At 39.7% G+C, this 25375-nt stretch overlaps 2 protein-coding genes across 2 annotated transcripts in view; both read right to left on the bottom strand.

The window, feature by feature from the left end:
• LOC139221551 (voltage-dependent calcium channel subunit alpha-2/delta-1-like) overlaps positions 1–6595 on the bottom strand; it is an 85633-nt gene extending 79038 nt beyond the window's left edge. The window contains exon 1 of the mRNA XM_070853453.1: positions 6439–6595. Coding sequence (XP_070709554.1) covers positions 6439–6518 — 80 coding nt within the window. The 5' untranslated portion in view covers positions 6519–6595. The remainder of the gene's footprint in view (positions 1–6438) is intronic.
• Positions 6596–21093: 14498 nt separating this feature from the next.
• Positions 21094–25375, bottom strand: part of pcloa (piccolo presynaptic cytomatrix protein a) — a 50092-nt gene continuing 45810 nt past the window's right edge. The window contains exons 22-26 of the mRNA XM_070853815.1: positions 24482–24623; positions 24271–24332; positions 23056–23190; positions 21630–21775; positions 21094–21259 (exon numbers count right to left, since the gene is read on the bottom strand). Of these exons, the coding sequence (XP_070709916.1) occupies positions 21116–21259; positions 21630–21775; positions 23056–23190; positions 24271–24332; positions 24482–24623 (629 nt within the window). The 3' untranslated portion in view covers positions 21094–21115. The remainder of the gene's footprint in view (positions 21260–21629; positions 21776–23055; positions 23191–24270; positions 24333–24481; positions 24624–25375) is intronic.

The raw sequence follows: 25375 nt of genomic DNA, 5'->3' as shown, positions 1-25375 counted from the left end.
GGATTTTTAACAAACACTGTACAGATGCATGGGGAACATGGCATTAGACTCCATTAGAGTCAGTTTTTTTTTTCCCCAGAATAATTTTGGTTACACTATGATATAATTTAAAAACATGAATCTTAATATCAATCCCTTAGTCAAGCAAATTATAAAAAACATATAAAATGCCATTTTATTTAACAATATGACAGATTTTTTTTCTCTTTTCGCTCATCTTCATCCCTCCAGCTATCTTTCTCTCTGCTGCGTGTCATTTTGAACTCTGCTCAAATGACTAAATCTCCACATCCCTGTCACCTTCACACTTTCTGAGCAAACTCTCTACCCATCCAACCATACATCAAGTCTACCCTGCTGCCCCACCACACACATAATCTTGGACAGTGTGTATAAATAGAGAGATTAGAGAGCCCCCCCTGGCCAAAATGTCCAATTAACGTCAATCTAGACACCCACACAAGCAGACTACTGTTAGTGCTGTAGTAAGTACTAGTCTCCCTGATGGCTACACGCACTGTCAAGTGTAGTGTGGTAGTGTAGTGTTGTGTTGTGTAGTCTGGCATTAAAGGCTCTCATGCTGCAATATGAGTCCATTAAGGTGCTCAAGAGAAGCCATCAGAGGCCATCATCGGTCCAATTTCCTCTGCATCTCAAAATATTACACATCAGATGGGCTTGTGGTGTCTCATTAGAGTTATTTCAAACACTTCATGCATCTAGTGTGTGATTAGTATAAACTGGATAATAAAGTCCTTCATTGCATTTCTACAAATCTGTAGGAAACTTTTATGTCAAAACAGTTAATGGACGGTCTTCCACAAACACTAGTGGTTATTTGCTATTTAGTGAGATTTATGTGCAGAGCAGTCCCCCATAAGCCAAGGAGATGGTTAGCTTAGCATAAAGACTGGAAACAGGTGGGAAAAGAAAAGAAGAGGATCAACAAGTCAATTCATGAGATTTTGAGATAGTAGGCTTTTTTCAGCTTTAGACAAGCTGTTTCCCCGTGTTGCCAGTCTTTATGCTAAGCTATGCTAATCTCACAAGAATGTGAATACACATATTTCCTTAAATATCAAAGTATGATTTCAGTACACTTTGGACAGTTTATCTTTCTTCAGATAGATTAGTTCCATATAGTAAAGTAACCATGCTATTCTTTTTAAATGCTCATATTGTTCTTAACGGGCATACTTCGCTTTTCATACATTTGCGATGTAGCTATTCAGCAGGTGATGAAGAAAGTATGCATGAGCCTTTGTGAGCCCCAGAAATGACAGTATTTTCACAAATATGCGATCATGACCTTAAAAGACGGGATATCAGCTACAGAAACATGGTGTGACAACAGGCAACATGAGCCACAGGGTTTGATTTTCAACTTTCAGTCACACACAACCTCTTTCCTCCAACATCCTCTACTCCTCTATATGGTTTCTACTTGCTTGTTTGTATCTTGTGCTGTGTTTTGCCTTCCTGTGTTGTACTACTTTAGGCTACTGACTGTTGATTAGTTTGCTAGGGTCTCTCTTGATGTCCTTTGAGACATACAAAAGCCTTATGAATAAGTAAACCACGGAATAAGAAAGGAGTGACACATGCCTGATTTACAACACAGCCTTAAAACTATATACTTCCAATGCTTTATATAACGGTGTACAGATGTGCTTCCTATACCGGACAGATTTCCCAACCAAACAGCTGTTAGCTATTCCCAAGGTTGCCTGGGAAACGCTGCAATGGAAAATTCTTGTGAATTTCCATGTGTTGAAGGATTGTGGGGTGGTAGAACAGCACCAGGGTTGCTTTGTCACTCCTAAATGTTCTTTTCACATAGACGGCAAGGAAGAGGTGACTTTTCCCTCAAAGGAACTCAGAAGGACAAACTTAAACCAGACACTAAAGCAACACTGAGGGGCCACACGTAAATAAGTGATCCACTAAACTTTAGTGGGCGAGCTGGGGGAGATTTATGGGAAGCCCCCTGGCACTCTCTTGTATCTGTACCTACATCTGAGTCTGGACACTCGCGCCCCTTCCCAAAGGCAGAGGCTTGTCTAAATATAGCCAGGGTTGAGACAGGGCAAAGGGGAGTGAGTGGGAGAAAAGGAGGGAGAATACGGGGGGAAATGAGCAGGAAAAAAGTAGGTTAAGTGTGAGACGGGCAAAGGAAAAACAGTGAGAGAGGCTGAAGGAAATTAAAGCATTCAAAGTAAGAGCAGTGAGAAAAGAGACCAAACATTATTCATGGGCGCAGATCTCGCACCCTCACATGCATGTGTGTGTAACAGATATAGCCGGGCAGCTGCTCGAGTCAGGGCGAGATCATGCCTCCTGAAATATACCTGCTGGCACCAACTCCCTTGTGGTGAAGAGGTGCAAATCACAGCCAAGGAAATCCTAGACAGGCCTGAGTCGATCATTTCCATCTGCTCATTAAATTTGATTCATCCTCTTCAAACCTCCCCGTATTATCAGTGTCATACTCCAAGTAAGATTTGACACTGGAATAAAAGTTGAAAGGAAATCTAATTTATCAACTGTTTTTTTAAACTGTTTTTTCATTCCTCAGTTAAATTAGATGAGACACTTCACATCTCCCAAAGTCAAAAACAATATCAAGGCTATATGTTTCAATCAAGACACAAGGCCTGCAGTTTTTTTTCATTGACAAAAATATATCAGATTTGTAGAAATCACAAAAAAAAAAAACAGTGTGTTGCCCACCGTGACTGTAGCCAGCATGATTTTCCAGTGATATAGGCACATTTTCTGGTTCAAATCTTCCAGCAGCACAATGACGATGACAAAGCAAACATGGATATAAAAGCATTAACAAGTTTTCTTTGCTGCAAGCCAGCTTTTAAATCGTGACTCTAGTATTTGTCTGATCACATCAGCATCGCAGATTAAAGCCATGATTATAAATCTTCACTTCAGTTTTTATTGTTGCAATATGTCGTATTTTATGACTGAAGTGTTCAGTAGTGGTGCATCCAAGCATCTGGGGTCCAGAGGAACTTTAGACATGAAATAAGATGCATATGGGTGGCCTCAAGTGGGAAATGAGCCATATTCATTACAGACCACTGTCAGTGTCAGGCCACTGGGATGAAACAAGTGTCAGGACTGAGACAAAGACATCATGCATAACACAGTAAGACAGACTACTTAACTACCATCAGGAAATAATAGCTGATTCATAAAATTCTCAAAGCTGGCACTGAGAATAGACAGTATCGCAACCTTAACAGTTGAAATAATTGTTTTGAGAAAACAGAAAAGAAGTGGTTAGACATTTGGGGCAATATGTTGGAAACAGGGGAAACGGCGAGTCTTGCCCTGTCTTCAGGAGAAAAAAACCCCATCTACCAGCACCTCTAAATCTTTTTATTAACACAGTCTATCTAGGTTGTTTAATCTCTACAAACACCTGTGAAAAACTACACTTTTTGGTTTTACAAGGTGTTATGAGTAACTGTGAGGTTGTCAGGCAACCGGTGGAGACTCCAGGAAGTCACCGTGACAGACATTTGTCATTTTTACACATCAGTTTTCTATACTGTTCACAAGAAGTTGTCAGTGTCTTGTCTCCCCTCAGGACCTTGTTCATTTGGAATTCATACCTACTGTATATTTGTGTATATATTTTTTACACTCTCCCTGCTCTCAACAGCCCATGTTGCTCCCTGTTCAGATGAAGTGCCTCCTCACATTATGCCCACCGATCGCCAGAGACGAGACCGCCAACACGAGAAGCATGGCTCTTTAGCTGGTTGAGCATGAAATCTAGTTAGCCTTAAAAAAAAAAAAGAGTGGGAGAAATGAAGCAGAGGGTGACAGAAACTGTGGAAAAAGGGAGGATGAAGACAAAATATGTCTGTTGGTGACTAAGCCAGAAAGAAGCATATGATCAAGTGTTGGACTGGATGGATGAACTCAACACAATTCATTGGCACGTGATCACACAGAGATTTGGATGTCTTGTGTTTTTGGCTGTGAGGGTGGTAATAGTAAACAGTACACATGTAAAATTCATGCACATTAGACATGAGACCAAGAAGGCCAAATAGTCTGGATTTTCAGGTTGACTCCTTTTCTCTCCACGTCCATCTTTTCTTTTTATCTCCCCTGATCTCTCAATGTGCTAGCTGGCGCCGAGATCTCTGGGGCACAGTCTATGACATCAGACTTTGCTTTTCAGATTCAATGATGTTAATCATCTGCCTTCAGGCAACAAAGAAAAGAAGAGAGGAGAGAGAGAGGATGAAGATATACATGGGAAGCCGGATGGAAGAGAAGATGGACAGGGAATGAACAAGACTGAAAGGGAGAAAGAGCGTGAGCAGGGATGGAGGGAGGGCTGAGAGAAAGCGAGGGGACATGAAGATCTGAAGCAGACTGATGCTGGCATGTGAGGTTAGAGATGGAGCCCAGAGATACAGTCACACTTCGAGCCATGAGACAGGGAGGTGAGAGTGAAAGAAAGAAAGGCAGATAGAAAGAAAGAACATGGCAAAGCCTGGTACACATACTCTATGTAAATGTCAATTTTTAGTCACTAAACACGGAGCTTCTTTAGGCTTCGCTAATCCACATTTCTGAATTTCCTGGAGGAAAACACACTGGGTCAATCCTCTCCATCCCTGCCCTTCTAGTCTCTCTGCTTCCCTCTGTGACTTTCACCTTGAGGGGTCAACGTGAAGCTTGTCACTCAAAATCACCATCACCACAAGAGTACACCAGGAGACAGACCGAGGAATAAGGATTTTTTGTGTTTTTTGGGGATTTTAGATCCTTTTTTGCATTGAACCGTTCCTCCACAGCTAGAAGCTGTCATTATTACTCATGGCTAAGGTGCAGATGTCAAAACACAAAAATTAATGAAATGAGTCAGTGTTTTCTAGTTTGATTTTGGCATCACGTTTCTACTAAATGAAGTTTTCCTAATGCAAACCAAGAGCTTGTGCTAATCTAGTTGTGAATTTTAATATTGTTTTTCCTGCCAAATTGCCAGTTCCACACAGTAAGTCAACTATGTCAGTGAAAGTGGATCTGCAGCCCGCCAAGCCCGTGTGAATATCATGCACACAACCCACAGATCAATCCACTTAGTGCCCATGAAATATAGGGAGTGGGCAGGCCACTCTGCTAGTCTGACATCATTGTACTCGCCCATTAGGCTGAGTGCCATCATGGCTCACCACCTCTCTAGGGGACCGTACTTGGGCTGCATTCAAAACCAAACAGTGTGGTCCTGACTCCGTTAGAACCATCTGGAATATCTTGAACCTGTTGATTAAGTGCGATGTGCAGCTTCAACCACCTACATGTTTGTTTAATTTAGGAACTGCATTCCTGTGACCGTGGATATATATCATCTGTTACATCTATTAATGTTGCACTGCAAATATAAAGGCTGGGAGTTAAATTTAGACCAAGAGAGTGATACCTCTACTTTATCTCATGTTCATAACCCATCCTGCAGGGCGACTAGAGACTTTTTCATCTCCTACCTGGTGGCAAAAATATTGGAACATTGGCAATAAATAATACAGCTAAGATTAACTACTAGCTTGCATGGTGGAAATGACAATACAGCCACATGATTACAGATTACAGACAATTGTATCGACTACAGAAGCAGTAGGATTGCTGTGAGTTTTAGAAAGCAGTAGTTTCTCAACAGATGTCTGGCCAGGAGTCTTACAAGTTGCTCACATAATCATTGGTCTATATCAGAAAATAGTAAAAACTTTCCTTCTCAAATTCACAAAGCCAAAGATAATTCAGTTCACCACCATAGAAGAGACAGAAAACCACCAAATGTTTTAAAACTCTTGTCAATCGTCTGTTTCGTAGCTCTTTTATTTACACAAAACTCTTCTGATCAGAGGAACATTTGTTCTGACAGTCGTAGCGGCCCCGTGCTGTAAAATAAATCAGATTCATCAGCAGAATTAATCTCTGATGTGGATCCCTCAGTCAAACTCTGTAGTCTAATGTCTGATGTGTTCAGTGTGGAGATGCTGCAGGGAAAGTTTGGCAACCTCATTCACATGCAGACCTCAGTCTACCTTCGTGGGGATGATTCATTTGACAGCAAGCCACATGTCACACTGCTGCAAGCTGCCAACAAATGGACGGTCGCTTTAAATGCCATGTTTGAAAAGGTAAAGTTGTGTCCGAGGTAATGTGCGATCATCAGCACTTCTGCTGCTTCTCCTCAGAGGCTTCACGGATAATGTTCCACGAGGTGTCATTTACAGATTATCAAACTGAATGCAAACCACAGGAGGAAGCACGTAACATCTGCGATTGATGGAAAGTACCGTAAACACATGTAACTATGAGGAAAACGAAACTGTCATTTCTGCCCCACAGCATTATTAGAGACTTTCAGAAGCCAACAGGCTGTTTGGAAGCTGTACTCACATCTGCGCTGATGGGAATGGTCCGGGCGACACACACGAAATGGTTGACAGGAGTAAAAGTACGCAGAGTGAGTAATCCATAGCTTTGTTTATTTCCCCTCAGTCCAGGATCGAAACAGGAAGAAGATGCACAAAGAAGGTTGACAAATCCACAGCGCCGTGCGAACTTCTCAGCCAAACGCCTCACACCGCCATCGGTGCGCGTTTGGAAACAAATCTCATCTGGTATCTATGTCCCCCCCACCGGTGGGGCTGAGGAGTGTGCTTTTTTTGGTTCAGCCCTGTGTGTGTGTGTGTGTGTGTGTGTGTGTGTGTGTGTGTGTGTGTGTGTGTGTGTTTTGTGACTGTTGAGTGAGTATCTCAAACAGCGATAGGCTATTAGAGCAGATCCACTGTGTCAAAAAATAAAAGGAGAAAAGGGGAGGGCGCATGTAGATGTTCAGCTTGGCCGTACACTGCAAAAAAAAAACATCTTCATCGTCACTTAGCCGCAAGCTCTCACAGTTAACACGTGGGAAAGTGTGTTAAAATGGGTTAGATCTACTTATTTTGAATGCATCTTTATTTGACAGAAGTGTCCTCTTCTGGTTGATTCTGCTTTATTTGATCAAAGATTTAAACGAATCAAAAAAAAAAAAAAAAAAAAAAAAGTGGAACGTATTCAATCCACTGGTCGTTTTTCACTTCCTAGGAAAATTTAATGTTAAAGCTGACAACTTGTGAGGTGGTGGTTACTGATGATGACATTTTTTACAGTGTGTGTTTGTGTTCCTGACGCACAAATAGGTTTCCCGACGCCCTCTCTGCCCACCACATGCAGCAACAATTACGCATGGCTCTCTCGCCGTTGGAGTCTTATCAAGCCACACTCGGCACCAACACCGCCTCGCCCCCATGCAGCCTCCTTCCTGCCCACTGTTTACACTTTCCATTCGGGCTAACTGCAGGTCAACCCTTACCAGCCTTTGTGGCCCACAGCTGATGGTCACCACAGGGCGAACATCAACTAAAATACTATTTCTCTGCAAAACTCTGCATCCTCAGATTGTTATTTCTCCCCATGAATCAAACATTTGCCAACTTAAATGAGCTCCATTCTCCAAAGACATCCAGGTGGATTTGGGTAGATAAGCACAACTTTATCACATGCTCCTGAAAGGCTCTCATCATAAGGAAAAGCACAATTCACATCTAGTAAAAGTTCTCTGCTTTATTATGTGTAGCATTATAGAGCCTTGATTTAATTTGCAACAGCGCAGTGCATCCAGCTTATGCATAAATGTGATAATAAATTCCACTTGCTCAAAGGGCTGTGGCAAACTTAATACGAACTGACATTTCCCTTTGCTGGGACAATCAGCTAGGTGAATACCAGAGAAATATACAGCACTTTCTAATGAGTTTTCTCTCCAAAACCCCTCGTTAGATACAAAACTATTCTCTTAATTTCCTCAGAGTCCCTCATTTACTAAGTTATTCTTCCTGAGGTCAATTTTTTTGTCTTCTTGTTTGTGTGTGAACATGGTTGTGTGCACACGTTCACTGTGTTTGCCACCACGGGTCACAGCAGACAAACAAGGCAGAGTGTTTCTCACCTGCTATTATATGAATCACACAAATACATTTACTGTGCTAATAGCTGTCCACGTCCCCTCTACTCAGCTTTCACCACAACTCTTATAAAAGCTGCTCCTGTGGGACCTCTTGCCAGGCAGGGCTCAGAGGTGGGGGAGAGGAGTGTGTTTACAGAGAATGTGAAGAGGCAGCTCAGGAGAAAGTGTCAGACAGAGAGAAAAAGGAGAAATGGGGTTTGAGTATTTATCGCACAGTATGGATTCACCTGAAGACAGAAACGAAGACTTCAGTGAGGAAATTATCAGTGGATAAATAGCAAAATGCCACATGCCTGTTTTTAGTTGGTTTTATGAATTCTGGGGAAAAAAAGAGCAAAAGGCATGTGGCCATGTGTTGCCACATACAAAAACAACCTCATCTTCTGTTTTTGAACCAGGCGAGCAAATGCAACACTCTCTTAAACAGGATTATATAGGATTTTCACAGGGATTAGTTTGTTTTACAAAAGCTTGTCAAAAGCAACAGATTCAGTTTGACTAAATACGTCTCATTCCCATAAATGATTAGATTACTGACACCCAGTGTGGTTTTATGTAATGTGTATCCTTAAAGCTGCTATAATCAATATATTTTAGGTTGATAATAGATCAAATCACTATGTCTAATGTTAAAGGAGTCACAAGTGATCAGAATCAGAATTGGGTGTATTGCCAAGTAGGTTTTCACGTACAAGAAATTCGTGCTACAATAAACATACAGTTTTAAATATAGAATATAGAAATTACAGTATATTCTACATAAACAGGAAACATAATATACAATATGAAAAAATGTGCTGCTGTGTTTTTTGAGATTACACAATGACCTTTTTCACAGCAGACATTTTGACTGGTCACAGAAGTAGGACCCTAGACCAAGCACTACTAAATGGAATGTGGCCATTTTTAATACTTTCAATGACACCTGTGCCTTTCCCTGCCATGGCATGCCAAAAAGTTCTGTTGCTGCAGGTTTAACAGTATACTAAGAAGCAAAAGATTTGAATCTTTGGATGTTTGCAATGTAGGTTGTCATTATGTTTCTAAGTTTGTTTTAATTCACACAAAAAGTACCTGTGCCAGTCAGTACAGTTCAGACAGGCAATGAATAACAAAATGTGTTAACTGGTTAGAAACAGACTATTATAGGACGAGACAGAGGACAGAGAAAAGTTTTTCGTTGGGCATTTTAGTTTGAACTTTGTGAAAAAGGTTGTGTGCTTCTCAGTTATACAGTTCAATGCTCTTTTATTTGAACCTTTTGACCACTAAGGTACGGTGGCTTCAGGTCATGTTTCAAGAAAAGAGCAGCAAAAGAGATAAAGTCAAGAGTGCAAGTATGTGTGTAACAGAGAGCGACAGGGTTGATGTAAAGGTTTTGTTTCTGAGTGAATAAGGAATCTGTGTGTTTGTGTGTGTGTGTGTGTGTGTGTGCTGGCAGCAGGTGTGGCCTCTATCACCAGATCCCGACCCCACCCACCTGTCCGGGGAATTGCCCGGCTGCCGTTACCTAGCAACCCCTCCTCCACGCCGACTCCTCACAACTGAGCCACAAGGCTGTTGTTTTCCCAACCAGTGAGTGCACATGTTCCGCCTTAGTGTTCACAATGGGAGCTGCACAGACAGGGCAAAACAGGAGAGATAAATACACAGTATAATGAAACAGAACAAAGTAGCACGCTATATTCTTAGAAAGTAAAGATGGGCATTTTCAGTGTAAAACATATTTTATGAGTTTTAAATTGCACCACTTGACAAAACTGTCATCTGTAGTGTTGGTTGCCCTTTAAGAAACCACAAATCCATTCTCTTTAGTGTTAACCTCACCCATTAAGCTATTAATGATAAGTTTAAACCAGCTTTTAACACAAGAGCGGAGATGAGGAAGTAGTGCCTATTAAGAAGGTTTTATTTACTAAAAATGAAGCAGCTCATTAAAACACATTTGCGGGGCAAAAGGCTTTGCATTTTATTCAAATGACAGTCGAAATGCACCCATGGCCATTTTTCACATCAAATTACACTTTTAAGTCGAGTAAACACGACACACAAGTATTTTCTGCTTTTCCGCCGGCTTCTACATTTCTGATTATCTTTGGTTTTACGGTTTATTTTTCTTAATGCTGACTTCAGTGGAAAACTGCAGGTTGAAAGCATTGAGAGAGCGTCCCAAGCCACATGATGTGATACAATATGATGAAGCATCTGTCGAATCTGTCCGTCATCAGTCATGTCTGAAAAGTTAGAGTCACTGTCACGTCCCCTCATATGTTTCAGTATCTTGCAGGACAAACAAATAAATGTATACTGCTGAAGCTTCACTAAAGAGGAAAATTCAGGAAACTGCAGTCATGCACAAAATTGCATTACACTGTACACCCTCCCCTTCTCTTCCCCCACAGGCTGTCAAGCACAATTCATTTATTAATTCTTCTGGGCGAGTGTGTTACCCTGGCAACAAATGATTTCCAAGTTTAAAGTTTAATCGACATCTCCCCGCACAGTCCCTTCTTGGCAAAGATGATGGGACATGTGTTTTATCTCCACATAAGCTGACACCAATGCATTCTTCAGTGTCAAATCCAACTGTTTTGAGGAAAGATGGACCATGATGGATGATGGAAAAACCATCCATACCGGAGATTTGGATGTGATTTAGGTGGACACAGTTTAGCTGGGGCTTTGTGTCTTTTGAAGATATTGTGATGTGACATTTTGGAAAATAAGCTTATCTACTTTCTTGCCAAGAGTTAGGTTAGAAGGTCAATGCCAGTCTCATATCTGTCTGCTGAATATGAAGCTGCAGCTAGCAGCTAGTTAGCTTAGCTTAGCATTAAGAATGGCAACAGTGGGAAATTAGTGAGCTGATTGCTGGTTGCTTGTTATTTAGCTAATTGAATATAACTATTATTATTATTATTATAATATATATAATAAAAAATAACTGAATATTAAGTTATATTTAGATATAACTGGCTTTAGATTTGTATGAGAAATTATTCTCTGCAAGTTATTCAATTATTCATTGACTATGTTCATATGATTAATGTAAAGCTTTCCTTAGCAGCTGGTTAGCTTACAGTGACTAATCAGGTTACTCTGTCCAAAGGTCACAAAATCCAACTGCATGTACCAGCACATTTTAAGCCCACAATTTAATACTTTATATGTTACATAGTCTGTTAAAATCACAACACGCTGCTTTTACGCAGAGCTAGGCTAGCTGTTTCCTCTTAATTCCAGTCATTGTGCTAAGCTAAGGTAATCACCTGGTAGCTGCAGCTTCATATTTACCTACAGACAGAACTGATATCGATTTTATCATCTAACAAGAAGAAGAAGAAGAAGAAGAAGAAGAAGAAGAAGAAGAAGAAATATATTTCCCCAAATTCCCAAAAATGATTCCTCTCAGACTGAGTGAAACTACATATTTCTGCATTACTAAAGTCCATGTCTTTACAATTTCCCTGTTGCTGCTGGACATCTTCTTTGACTGACCACTATTGGCGAAGTTAGCGTTAATGTTAATGACACATTAAGCTTTTGTAGGTCACCACAAAAAAAAATCTTGTGCCACAGTCTCCTTCTTGGTGACTGTAGACATGGTTGTGCCTCGTTGACTTCACTGTTATTGAAGTGATGGCGAATGTGTGTGATATGATGTCTCACTCGGGACAGGGCAGCCTCAGTCCCCTCTGTGCACTGACTGATCACATTACTATTAGTGAAAGCTATTCTGTCAGGAGGAGAAGTTATGACCCAGCGAAGGAGGCCCTCAGGGTGAAACACGCACCCAGTGACAGGAAATAGGTTTCAGGGTGGATCCGAGGTGATTGGACATGAAGGGTCCTTGCTGTCCTGTTCAATTCTTTTTTTTTTTTTTTTTTTTTAACATATAAAATCTTGTTTCCCTCTTACAGAATTAGGTTTTTGCTTTTGTACATATCAGTGTTTCATTTGATAGATTCATTCTCAATGGAATGAATGGCGACAAGACACCAAACTGACCATTGCTTTTACAGCGGTAAACTGTCACATTGTAACAGATGGGTCTGATTAATGTTTCATCCAACTATTTTTGTTACCAAATGTACTCTCTGCCCAAATTTCATGATCTGCAGCTTTATCTTATGATATTTGCCAGGCCTCCATGTTTAATTCACATTTATGTTTCCAGACTCATCTTCATCGAATATTAAGATAGTAACATCACTCTCTGGTTAGTGACAGCAGATCCCTGACTGTGTATCAACTGGATATCTGGACTTTTCCAGATGTCCATTTTAGAACAGGAGAACAAATTTATCCCAACAGGAAAACGGCTCTGGTCATTAAATCGAAGTCCAGATGGTTTCTACTCTCCTGCTATCTAACAGTACTCTCCATGATTGAATTAGGATGTCAAATGGTTTGGTACGTGCAGCTTATCACTGGGGAGGAAAAATTATTTTTAAGATCAGTATCCCAAATAAGACCAGAGTATCTGGGATTTCTCTGCCTCATGTTTAATATAACAAGCTTTACAATGCTAGCGGCTCTGTGAGGCATGCTTTGATCTAAATGCTAATGTAGGCAACTAAAATGCAAACATTCTAATGTTTAGCATGCAAACATTTGCTAATTAGCACTAAATTACAGATGAGATTAAGTGGAATGTAATTCATTTTTCAAGTATTTGGTTACAAACCAAATACTTGGACAAAGCAAATTTTTGAAATGGGAAATATGTCTGGAATCCATCTAATAGCTGTTGAGACATTTCACTCTGAGCCCACAATGTCATCCTCTTCGTGGCTCTAGAAGAAAAATCATCAGGATTTGTCGTCTGGGAACCATGAATACTAGTACCATATTTTCTGCTTATTGAGTACAAGTTATGTACGTATATGCCACAGGAAAAATGACAGATTTGACCTGCTGGTGGCTCTGGAAAACATTTAAGAGATTGCCTAAGTGAGTGGTGATTCATCTTCTGGGGAACATGAATATCTGTACAAAATCGATTGTCAGACAGACCAACATTGCTATTGATAGAGTTATGCCAGTAGAATTGCTAAAAACTAAATATCATTAGCCAGACCACCTCTGCAACAAGAAACAAAGCCTCAAAGCATAAATATTTCCTAATGATCGCTCAATTGAATACTGACGTTTGATGGGTGTGTGAACCCTGTCTGACCTAGGATAAGCTGGTGCATCTGGCGACGTCACCTGATTTGACCTCGCCAAGTCCATGTCGTTTTGATCAGCCTCACTGCTCGATGAATCACAGACACAGGGCGTTTCCAGGCCTCTGTCTGATGCAGGCCACATCTTTGAAGGCAAAAGAGGGGAACAAACACATCTTTAGAAGTGAAGGATCTGAGGGATGCGTCAGAAAGAGAGAGGGAGAGAACAAGGGGGAGTTATTGAGAAGAGGGATGGAGAGGATGAATATGAAAGACAACACAGGGAACATGAAAAACGAGAGGGGGAGACGGAGAGGATATAATGTAGACAACAGAGAGGGATCTGGCAGGGAGAGCCTGGCATCCTTTGATCAAATTGTGAATGTTTTCAGCACGAAGCACATGAGAAGTCAACCAAGACATGTCATTCAACACTCTCACAAACACCTCTGACAAGAAATGATAGGGAGTTAGTAGCATAGTATGAGAAGGAGCACAAAGTACTACCCTAATGTATTAGTTTCAGATATACAAAATGATAAACTTAAAGGAATTGGTTAAACCCTGATACTTGCCTGACAGATATGAAGCAACATTAAGCAGTGGGTTAGCTTATCCAGATGGCTGAGAGCAGGGGTGTCAAACTCATTTTAGTCCAGGGGCCACATACAGCCCAGTTTGATCTCAAGTGGACACATTTTTCACTTTGTTTTAGTGCAAAAAATGTTCACATTTAATGAGCCATCTTTTTTACAAAACATTATGAAAGACCTGAAATTTGTCTTTGTAATTTTTACACTTTGCAAAGTCATACCGTGGGCTGGATTGGACCCTCTAGCGGGCCAGTTTTGGCCCGTGGGCCGTATGTTTGACACCCCTAGCTGAGAGTGACAAAAATTCACCATCACCTCTAAATCTCATTAATTTCCTTTGTTTCCAGCTTTTATGCTAAGCTAAGCTAAGCTGCTGGCTGTAGCTACACATTTAGCCAACATATATCACAATAGCAGCAACCTTTCTGATTTAGCAAGTATTTCCCAGTCAAAGGTAAACCTTTTTACAAATATGCAGACAGTCAATAATTCAGTCTCTTTGACCTAATGCAGTGTCTCTGTGAATATCTGAATACAGCCATATGAGATGTCCAGCCTTCTGTATATAGCTTACAGCTACAGACCTCAGCGCTCTTCTATATTTGAAGTGTTTCCTCTATTTAAAAGTTCAGTTGAAACCCCCTGCTGCTTACCAAGCCCTATACAGCGACCACAGCAGTTTATAGTGTGTGCAACAGGTGTCCAGGCAAAGATTATAATTACACCAGCTCATCGCCCATGATGAGGAGTCTGGACATCATCAAGCCTCACACAACACACAGAGTAGGGTCACCATTTAAGAGCAGGCAAAGGGAATCACACAAAAGAGCTTTGATGGCCTTGTTAAAAGCACAGATAAACACTGAGGATGTTCACAGCAGTGACTTGGTTTCATAGGGATCAACAAAAGTCTGATTCATTTTATCTTATTTCAAATTTGCGTTTCTGATGCAAGATTATTCACATAAAGACACAAAGGTAAAATGTGACTAGTTACTTATTTGAAATAGTTGTTATTATAGAGCACCAGTGGTCTACAGGAAGGCAAGTGTCAAGTGGAATTACCACAACCCCGATTTTAGGTTGGCTAATGACTTTAGTCACTTCATCCCCCTGTCTCTGCTGATATTTTTGTTATGTCAAAAACTGTACAGTGAAGTTATCCACTAACAGCAAAATGCTGAACGTCAGAATTCATTTGGACATGTGAAGAAAGAATATGATTTAATCTCTTGTGTCATTTCTCTTACAATCACACAGATTTGCCGTTAATGTGCATTTACAAAGAAACTATATACTGTTAACAGGATTAATGATAACTTCCTTTTATGAGTATTGAGTGGATTCCACGATATTAACAGATTAGAAGTATTAGGTTGTGCCTTGAGTAAAAATCTGTGGATGTTTGATGAAAATGTGTGATGTGTCCAACTCATTTTTATTTTGTGACAGACTCAGCAGGCAGAAGCAGGTGGTTTGTAGCTGCAACTGCAGAGTCTCCGCCCAGCAGGTGCTGGCACACATAATCCATCTACAGACGCACACATGCACAAGGACGCACTCAACTCTTGTTCTTATCTCTGCCTCTCAGTCTGTCTCTGAAAATATCTTTTAATATATCACATATGACTATTACATAATTTCATTTTGCTTGCGAACTCTGTCCTCATGTCTTTGACAGAGGGGGAGCACATTGAGTCCAATGTCCCAAAGAAATCACCACAGGAAGAGAACATTAGGCAACTCTGCAAAATGGGTTTCTCACTCCCCCTGCAGGCAGAACTATATGAACTCACATTTCAATCCAAACTTTAAATCTGGTTGTGCATAAAAACTGTAAATGCATGTGGAATATTCAATTAGTCAGGAGCGTGATAATGAGCAGCTCACTTCAAAGATACTGCAGTCAAACTCTTTGCAAACTCAGAAACTAAACTATGTCCAGTCTTTAAAGCCATTGTCTGCAACTCATAGTAACAATTAATTCCATTTCATCAGCATCACTGCATTTCATCAAGTATTTCATCAGCTGCTGGTGCAGCCAGGGAAATATCTTATAGGCAGGGTATAGGCACATTCTTCATACCTTTATGACTTGACACTACTGTAAACTGACCGTGGCTCCGACTCTGATAAATCCCCGATCGCACAGCAAGCCAACACTCCACAACTCCTGTGTTTATCTTTCAAAGCCGTCTCTATCGTGTGGAAACCAATTCTCAAGATGAAGCTTGACAGAACAACACCCAGCTGCTCACTCCTACAAACTACTTGGCTCCTCTGTGAGCTTGCACTGTTAGAGCATACCTTCCAAACCATTAGTGCTGACCAAAATATGACCCCCAAAATGGAAAAAATATTTTTTTAGCACATCAATATAACAGAATATACAATTTACCCAACAATGAATGATACGAGCATTTTAATCTTTGAGATTATTTTCAGGAATATTTGAATGCGTAGTCAAATTGTCAGGAAATATACTGTAATTTTTGTATGTGTGTGTCCCTCCACCAGTTAAACTGCTTACTGCTTTGAAATGCATCTCTCTATGGACAATTCAACCCTGCCATGTTAAAACTGAGGACACAATGACACTCAGATTTATGAGACCACTTAGAAAGTACACACAAGGAGGCGGATATGTACTCTAGCTGATTGTTTCTATGGCTTGCCAAAGCAACAAGGAGGACATCTTTCATTTGTAGTGAGTTAGTGAAAAGAATAAGATATTATGCCTTGGAAACAAACATCACTGTTGAGCTACTCCAAAAAAAGGAGGACAAGGATGGAGACCACCCATCTGCTGCAACTAAGGAAACAAATAAAACATGCATTTTCTTTACCCAGCTAAAACAGGTAAGGATATAACTATCAAAGTGTATTAGTATTGTGCATTCTGGCTCACTTGTCACACTTTCCTTAATGTGACAAGTCAAAATGCCTATATAACAAATAACTGAGCAGGAAATACAACCAAATTTAGCCCTATAGATATCACGTATTGGCTATTTTATCAATGGAAACATTTAATCTGCCCTTGCAAATAAATCACACTAACATATGTGAGCAGAGACACCCTGTTCACCAGGGGTGTCCAAACTTTTTTCACTGAGGGCCACATACAGAAAAACATACAAAGGGCTGGGCCACTCACTAGAAGTGAGCTATACTGCTAACTTTAATCCACTAGAGGTGATGTACATCGCCTCACCTCTAGAACTGCTTATAGTGTATATTACACTTTGTATTTATTTTTTTACCTGCAACATTTTGTACATTTTTATTTTGCTTATTTATTTATTTATTTGTATTCATGGTGGTGGTCACTTTTAGTATTTCTATCTATCCATCTCTTCAAAACTGGTCGATTTCTGATCTCAGCATCAGAGAGGGAAGCTTGAAATAGTCTGTGCTAGAGCCCTGGTGCTCGAATTAACAGCCTTACCTCCACTTTCTCGCCCCTCGGCGGACACTGTAGATTCCTTTGCGCTCACCTGTCCCAGCTGGAGCTCCATCCGTCATACCTCCACACAGCTCGTCCCATTAAAGTCCCATCAAGCCAACTGCATCTGGCACAGCTTCAAAAACATCCTCACCCGTCCTGGCACTCTTCAGACTGCTAACATCAAGCAGCTCCTCCGTAATGCAAAAGTGATCTTCATTAGTTATTAGCTGTGCTCTCATCGCACACAGCGTCTGAAACTTTCTACAAGCACTTGCTCTCTTACATTTCCTTAATTCTGCCATTTTGGGTCACCTGTAGCACATTTCTTCTTCATTACTCATTTTATAGAGAAGCTGCCTCGTTCAAGACAGTTACTCCCCCTAGTGGTGACACTAAGAAGTACAACACAGTCCAGCGCAGGTTCCATGTGTGTGGGCCGTATTACAATACATCTTTAGAATTTCCGCAGTTGGACACACACACACACACACACACGGACACACACACACACACACACACACACACACACAGCCTGGAGATGAGGTCTGCCAGCTAAACCAGTAAGCTGTATTTGCTCAAAAGGACAGCACATGGCACCATCTTGTGGTTATATTCTGTTACTTCACATCTCTCTGATAGTTTTAGAAAATAAAGATAAGCCAAAATAAACCAATAATTTCCAAAATAAAACTGTACATCAAAATCAATACACAACAGCACCTAATTTGTACTGATATTTAATATTTAGACATGGGGCAACAGCCATTTTTACAGCACAATTTGCATAATTTATCAATACCTCCTGTATACAATCACAAAACCATGACAGTAGATTTTTTTTCTGTTTACTTACAAGTGAAAAACCAGACAGGTTTTACAAGCATAATCTTTGTACAGTCAGCATACATCATCGATAATTTCGATAAGTTTTCTTCATAATTTCCCCCTCTATAACATTTTGTTCTATATCTTTCTCTACCTCATTCTTTTTTTTCTTTAATAATATCTGGACACAAAAATAGTATGAACCACCAACGAAACATGCAACATCCAGTGTGAGCACATTTAAATTCTCCTGCAACTGCTTGAGTTGTTAAGATAGACTTCTGTGTAGTTAGACTCTGGTAAACCTTTAGTGTTTGGTGTAAAGGGTCGGGTAATTCTGGGTCCCTATAGATAGACGTAAGGTCATTTCTCAGTCTATCCACTGTACATTGATCAAGAGAAAAACAACTTCCTTTTACTTCTATGATCACACACCTTAGTCTGCTAAAAGGCCTATTGCTCCCCAAAACCCAGTATAAAAAAGCTATGTATTTACAAGGTTGGTTGTGTGTGTGTTTGTATGTGTGTGTGTGTGAGCATGTGTAATTCTTTGTGTGTTACGAGAGATTTTAAAGTCAGTATTTTTAGACAGACGACACTTAAAAGAAGAGATATGCATTAGAGCCAATGACATGCATGAACTTGGTATGAAGATGCTACACACACAAGCACATGGGTATAAAAATAAGGCAAACAAACAAAACACACACACACACGCTGACCTTAAAACTACTAGAATTTCTGGTATAACATCCATTGATTACAATGTTGTCTTTTTTGGTCATTTCTCATACACATACTCGAAAAGGAAACTATTCAAAGAGGGAGTGCATAAACAGATGTGAATCATTTGAAGAGGAATGATAGTTTTTCTTATCTTGATTCATAACTATGTGAAATTTGGGATCTGTGAATGTTAATTTCAGTATGTGAGTGTGTGTCGGTGCCCAAGGGCAAAAAAGTTGATTCTCTGAGTTTCAGGCCCTCTAAACCTTGTAAACAAGCACTACATTATGTATAAAAACAAAATTTCTCACCTTTTTTTTTTATGTACAACTGATATGTACTGTAAACAAATATAATACAACATATGAAATAGTCTCACAGGCAATAAATAAAGATTCATATCGCGATACAAAATAACTTGAAATTAAATAAAACATATTTAAGCAATAACGATTTCATGGAGGACATAAAAAAAAAAAACACAGCAGTGCAAAAGAAAAATCAATATAAATGTTTCCTCTCCCACAAAGTGTCACATTTCTGGCAAGTCAAGATGCAGTCGCCACCTTTAAACAGCAGATGTTGCATAGAAAGCACTCAGATATTAATTGTAGTTTCACTGCTAAGTTGGATTGAAAATGCTGAATGAGCCAGCTGTCCTGCCTCTTGACCCCCGTACGAAAAGACAGGATGACCTTTCTCAAGACATAATGAGCATAGTAGATTTTTAAAGACAAAACTTTGAAGTTTAAGGGGTAATGTTAAGACAACATAGACAAAAATGCTGGGACAAAACATCAACATGCTACTGTAATAGCATTGTCGTATCTTAGTATGGTAATAGTGCTTTTTCATGGAGAAGTTTCCGGCACGTTTGTCTTTTCTTCACGACAACATCTCCTGATGTTGTCATCACTTGATTTTACTGCTCTCCTTCCTCCCCACATTAAAAAAAAAAAAAAATCTCTGGCTCTCATTTTTAGCAGGATAGTGACGTCAGGTTTAACATTCCAAGCAGAAAAAGTGCAAAATACCACAAAAGCGTGCGTTGTTGAGTTGACTGCTCCTACGAACCAAAGCAGGACTGATTTAAGAGTCGGATCTCACAAAGAAAAACAAGAAATACTTAAATCTCATATGGTTAATGTGTCACATTCTAAGGGGCACCATGGATAAATAAACCTCTATGTCACAATCATCAAGACTCGATTGTCTGTGATAAAGATATCTATATATCTATCTATATACGTTATAATTAATTTCCAGCTATGACACTTCACTATATACAAAGTGAACCTTAGAGGTGATTTTTTGTGCAGAACATGTGGCACTGCATACCAAATAGATAGACTCATGCGCACAATATATAGTGTCCAATTTGATATATCAATATAGATATTTTATCAAACAATAATAATCATTTGATAGAACTCAATTTACACTTACGGAGAGAAAAGGTGGGGTCTAAAGTGAACAAGGAGATGGTTATGTTAGGAAATCATGCTTGCTGAGATTCTTTTTTTATTCCTCTTGATTTGGAATGCTAGGTAGTGTGTTATAAAATATACTATGCTTCCTTCCCAGGATAGATTTTTAAGTATTTAAATAATTCAGGCGAAGACAAATAATAGAACTCTACACTAATATCATAATAGAAAAATAAATAAGAGATCTCCGTAGCGGAGTCTTCGATATTTCATTCCCCAAATGCTCTGTAAATCAATAAAACTCTGCGGTCATAATAAAGCAAAGAGGAAAATTTTTCATGGATAAAATGTCTAAATAAATAAATAAATCAGAATCTACAAGTGTGTCCATTCCCTGTAGAATTTAAATTTCTCCTCTGCGTGACTGACTGTGTGCAAAGTTGTCGTAAATAACTGTGATCATATGTGTGTGTGTGTGTGTGTGTGTGTGTGTGAGTGTGTAATACCTGGTTGATTCCACGTTTTACCTCTGAACTCAGCACCTGTGTCCTCCTCAGCCCTGGCTACACTTCTGTACACTGTACGTCCTGTAAACTTGTGTTCATTTCCTGTAAACGCATTACTGCTTCCTCCAAACTTCCACTATGACAGAAATCCCCATCAGAAGCCACCCTTCTGGACAGAAGCATCTTTCAAAACTCAAGCTATCTGAGCCCTGAAACAAAGGTTAAGGAAAGAGATGTTTTGCCCCCTCCCGAACCCAAACCACCCTTTCTCCATCCCGACAAGAGTGGATCAGTGTTACAGATGCTGAACCCCAAATGCCAGAAACCTCTTCGTGCCTCATCAGGTGTAGTTTTTTTAGATTGAACGTCCCTCTATGAGTGGATCTGGGCGGTGCTGGCGAGCAGCTTGTGCCAGCTCACCACTCGTTTGCGTAGGTCAACTTTGTCCAGCCACACGTAGGCCTCGCCAATCAGGGTCTTCTTTACGAACTTGCCACCATTGGACACCAGGAACAGCTGGTGTGAAAAGAACAGACGGCAATATGTCATGTGATTGAATATTTCAAAAAAATCCACCAAGTTTACAAGAGCTTGGTGTATACTTAAAGGAATAGTGTCACTTTTCAAGCTTACTGTTTCCCCCTGCTTCCTTTATTCATGCTAAGCTAAACTAACCGCCTCCTGCTTCTTGCTTCATATTCAACATAAATACACAAGAGTGTTATCAATCTTGTCATCTAATTCCCAGTAAGAAAGCGAAAAAACATATTCAAGTGCATTTCATCAGCTGGCAAATGAATGATTACGGATTGTATTTATTCTATACAATATGCAGCTATCATCGTGCCATGTGTGTGTGCACGTGTGTCAGGGATTGGGGTATCACCTGCAGAGAGTGTCCGGCGGGGTTCATAGGGAAGCGGAAGGTTTCGTTAAAAGATGGCTCGCGGTCGTGACGACACACCCTGGTCTTCTTTTTGATGATCCTTTTCTGGGTGGCGATGTTCACCACATAGAGCTTCACATAAAGATCTGTGGACACACACACACACACACACACACACACATCAAGGTATGCCGATTCTAAATAAAATCACAGTAACTAAAACCAAACAGATTTGTAATAATAATAAAAAAAAATTACCTATAGAGGGGAACATAAGACACCTATTTGCCACTGTGCCCATACAGAAAAAATGTGAAAAAGCAGATTGTCTATATTTATTACTTTTCAAATGTGTTATGTAAGAGTTTCCTACAGCCAGCCACTAGAGGGTATTGAGGAAGCTGTAAGACGTCAGTTTGCATTTGGAAAGCCAAGGCCACTTAACATGTAGAGAAGAAATGACGGATTCTCACGAAAACCAACAATAAAACATTAACGCTATGAGTCAGTACACACTCTGTACTTAGGAGCAGCAACAAACTTTCAATGAAAAACCAATTTTTTAGTACAGATGCCATCTGGAAGCAAATGCAAATCAAACAAGAGGCGGCAGCTTGGGGATAAGAATATAAACATTACAAGAGGAGGCGAGGTGGGCGCCAGTCTGCGTTTTAATCCAAGGAAGACAAGCCTGATTTTGCTGCACACACCAATCTGTCCAGAATCTGAGTCAGAATCATGTGTAATTCATCTAAATAATGTTGTATATAGATATCACAGTAGATGCTGTTCACTCAGGGTGCTGCTAGTTTTCTATCCTATAAGACACTAAGTATAGTAAGTAAGACACCAGTAATACTATATATTCTGGGTGATCTGGGTGAACCATATAGGGATATATAGGGGTTATCTAACTTTATTACAGCTTGTGAACATGAATATTTAAAAAAAAAATGTATTTAATAAAACAAACACATGTTTTAGCCACATATTCTCCTCGCCTTGCATGTATGTGTCACTGGGGGCTGGTATATGCATGCCTAATTCTGCTTTCCAAAGAAATGTTGGCTGGAAAACACAACCACAACACCTGTGGTGCTGCATCTAGAAAAACTGGCAAAGATTTTGTGGGATGTCAGATGCCAGTCATTCTTAACAAGTGTATGCGTGGGCCTCCCAGCTGTCAAGTATTGTCAAGTATGTTTTATGTACAGTTGTCTTTGAATGATGATAGAAGTGGGAAACATAAATTAAAACAATAAACTGGAGGGTAATAAATTAAAAAATACTGTTTTTGACAAATATTCCTGACACAGATTTTTAAGTCCTGTTGAGGCAACGCCTGAAAAAGTGAATTTTTGTGTGTATGCAACCAGAAACTGAAAGGTGCACATGTGCTGTCATGTGTATAATTATTTTCCATTACCAGGCAGGTGGTCTGGAGTCTTGAACTTGAAGGTGATGTTGCGACATTGGAGAATCTCAAGAACCAGCTGCTCACCCTCGGTCTTCATCTCCTTCTTCAAAGCGATCTTTATCTCCCCCATTACCTGGGACTTACCTGAATACACACACACACAACCTGAGTCAGCAAGGCACAGCGAATTATATGGTAATAATAATATAGGTTTGAATGTGTGTCTGTGTTCTCTCACTCCTCTGTGTGTGACTGCCCTCTGCTGGACACTAAGTGTGCTCTCGTGATGAGTAATATCAAACATGCCCTGCAAGCAATCACATTTATTTGTTTAACAAGGATGGGGAGTTATGTAAAGCTCTGCCTGGCTTCTGGTTGCCTTGACAACTGAATGGAAATGACAGTTTTCAAAGCTGGGTCAACAAGACCCTGTATATGTGTGTGTGTGTGTGTGTGTGTGTGTGTGTGTGTGTGTGTGTGTGTGTGTGTGTGTGTGTGTGTGTGTGTGTGTGTGTGTGTGTGTTGATGACCTGAAGAGAGACAAACACACTGACATGAAATGAGTGAGGGAACAGAGAACAGATGATAAAGAGATGAAGAATATGAATAAGAATGTTAACGTGATCATCTGGTCAGCGTCTCACTCTGTTGTGAATGTGACAGTGAGATAACAAACCTTTTTAGGATCATCTTCACATCTTAACATTAGTCATAATTACTTCACTCAATACGTCAAAGGCAGGAAGGAGAGAAATGAGGATAATCAGCCAAAATAGACTGATTAAAAAAACAACTTTTGAATGAAGTATCAAAGAGGTCTACACATAATGTGAATGACACGTATAAAGATTTCAGTGCCTTCAATAGAAACAGTCATGTACACCACACAAAGAAACTGTTTTTTAAAGTTGTTTAAATGATTAAGAAGAGACAAAAGGGGAGAATAATTAGACATTTAACTAATTTACATTATTTAAGTAATTTAAGCATTATTTAAGACATTTAAGTAATTTCATTTTACTTTGTCCACTATTCCTTGAGACTGACATTACTTGAAGCTTTTGAAACATTCATATTCAAATCATGGTCATTGATTCAGTCCTAAATGCTTAAAATGAATGTATTATAGAGTAAGATTTGTAATACTAAAGGGCATCAAGACAAAGAATTTTGAATACACACACACACACACACACACACACACATATGTACTGTATGTCTAACCTTCCATGTCACTGTGTCCCATTGATGATTTCATCACGTCTGTACCGTTTGGGATCTTTCCACTGAAGAGAAGGGAAACAAAGTCTTAGAAACATGTTGCACCGTATATCTTTTGTTTTGAATGGGGGCTGTGTTGGTATGGTAAATGTAGTAGTTAAGCATCAAATAAAAAAGGCATTTTTATGATAAAAGTACTGAAAAGCTGACTCACAATCGGGGCACCTGGAAGATGGCACTATCCACCTCGTTTGTCTCTCCCTCTTCGTCCAACAGGCTGTAGGCGCTGCCACTCAGGCCGCTGTCCAATGAGGCCGCAGTGACCGGAGCATCACTGGATCTGTAGCTCGACCGAGCTGTGCAGAGAAACGACCACATCCATCACGACAAGGAGACAGGAAGAAAAATTGCACCTCTGCCGGGTCCAAGAATGTAAAAACTAGGGCCAAGAAGCATTAGTTAATGTCTGCAGCAGCAACTAGAATCCATCATAATCAATTTAATACTTCAAATTATTTTTCGTTGCAGTCATACAGGAGGCACACAAGACTGAATCGTAATGAAGAGCGCACAAACACTGTGGACTAGTGAGGAGCATATGAACAAACAGTGTACTTCAAATCTTTCTCTCAGACAAAGACAAGACAGTAATAACACATAGAAAGCTTTAACATGAAACAGACAAATAAATCCAGAGAAATATCACATATATATGTTTACGCAAAAGTAGACCAAACAAGAGGCACATAGACCCTAATGACATTGTTAGTCATCTATATGAACTATTCGTAATAATCTAGTATCTCAGTCTCAGCATAGTTTAATTAAAAAATCAAATTATATGGATATAGTTTCTTATTTGGAGGAATTTAAAGGATGATACTAAGCGTACCTTTTATATAAATACATACATATATATATATATATATACTTTTTAAAACATGTTTATATGCAACATATTTTAGATGTTATTCTTTATGAAATACATGTTTAAATGTTTTACATTTCAACATTTTACTCTCAAACAGCTGATCAGGCAGTGTGATAAGAGTATGAATGATGTCAAATGCGTGGATGTGGTGCAGAACAGGATTCATGTCGACACCTT

The sequence above is a fragment of the Pempheris klunzingeri genome, chromosome 22 (genome assembly GCF_042242105.1).
Source record: "Pempheris klunzingeri isolate RE-2024b chromosome 22, fPemKlu1.hap1, whole genome shotgun sequence".
NCBI lineage: Eukaryota > Metazoa > Chordata > Actinopteri > Acropomatiformes > Pempheridae > Pempheris > Pempheris klunzingeri.
The sequence above is the reverse complement of the archived record's forward strand: the minus strand, read 5'-3'. Positions and strand labels throughout refer to the sequence as shown.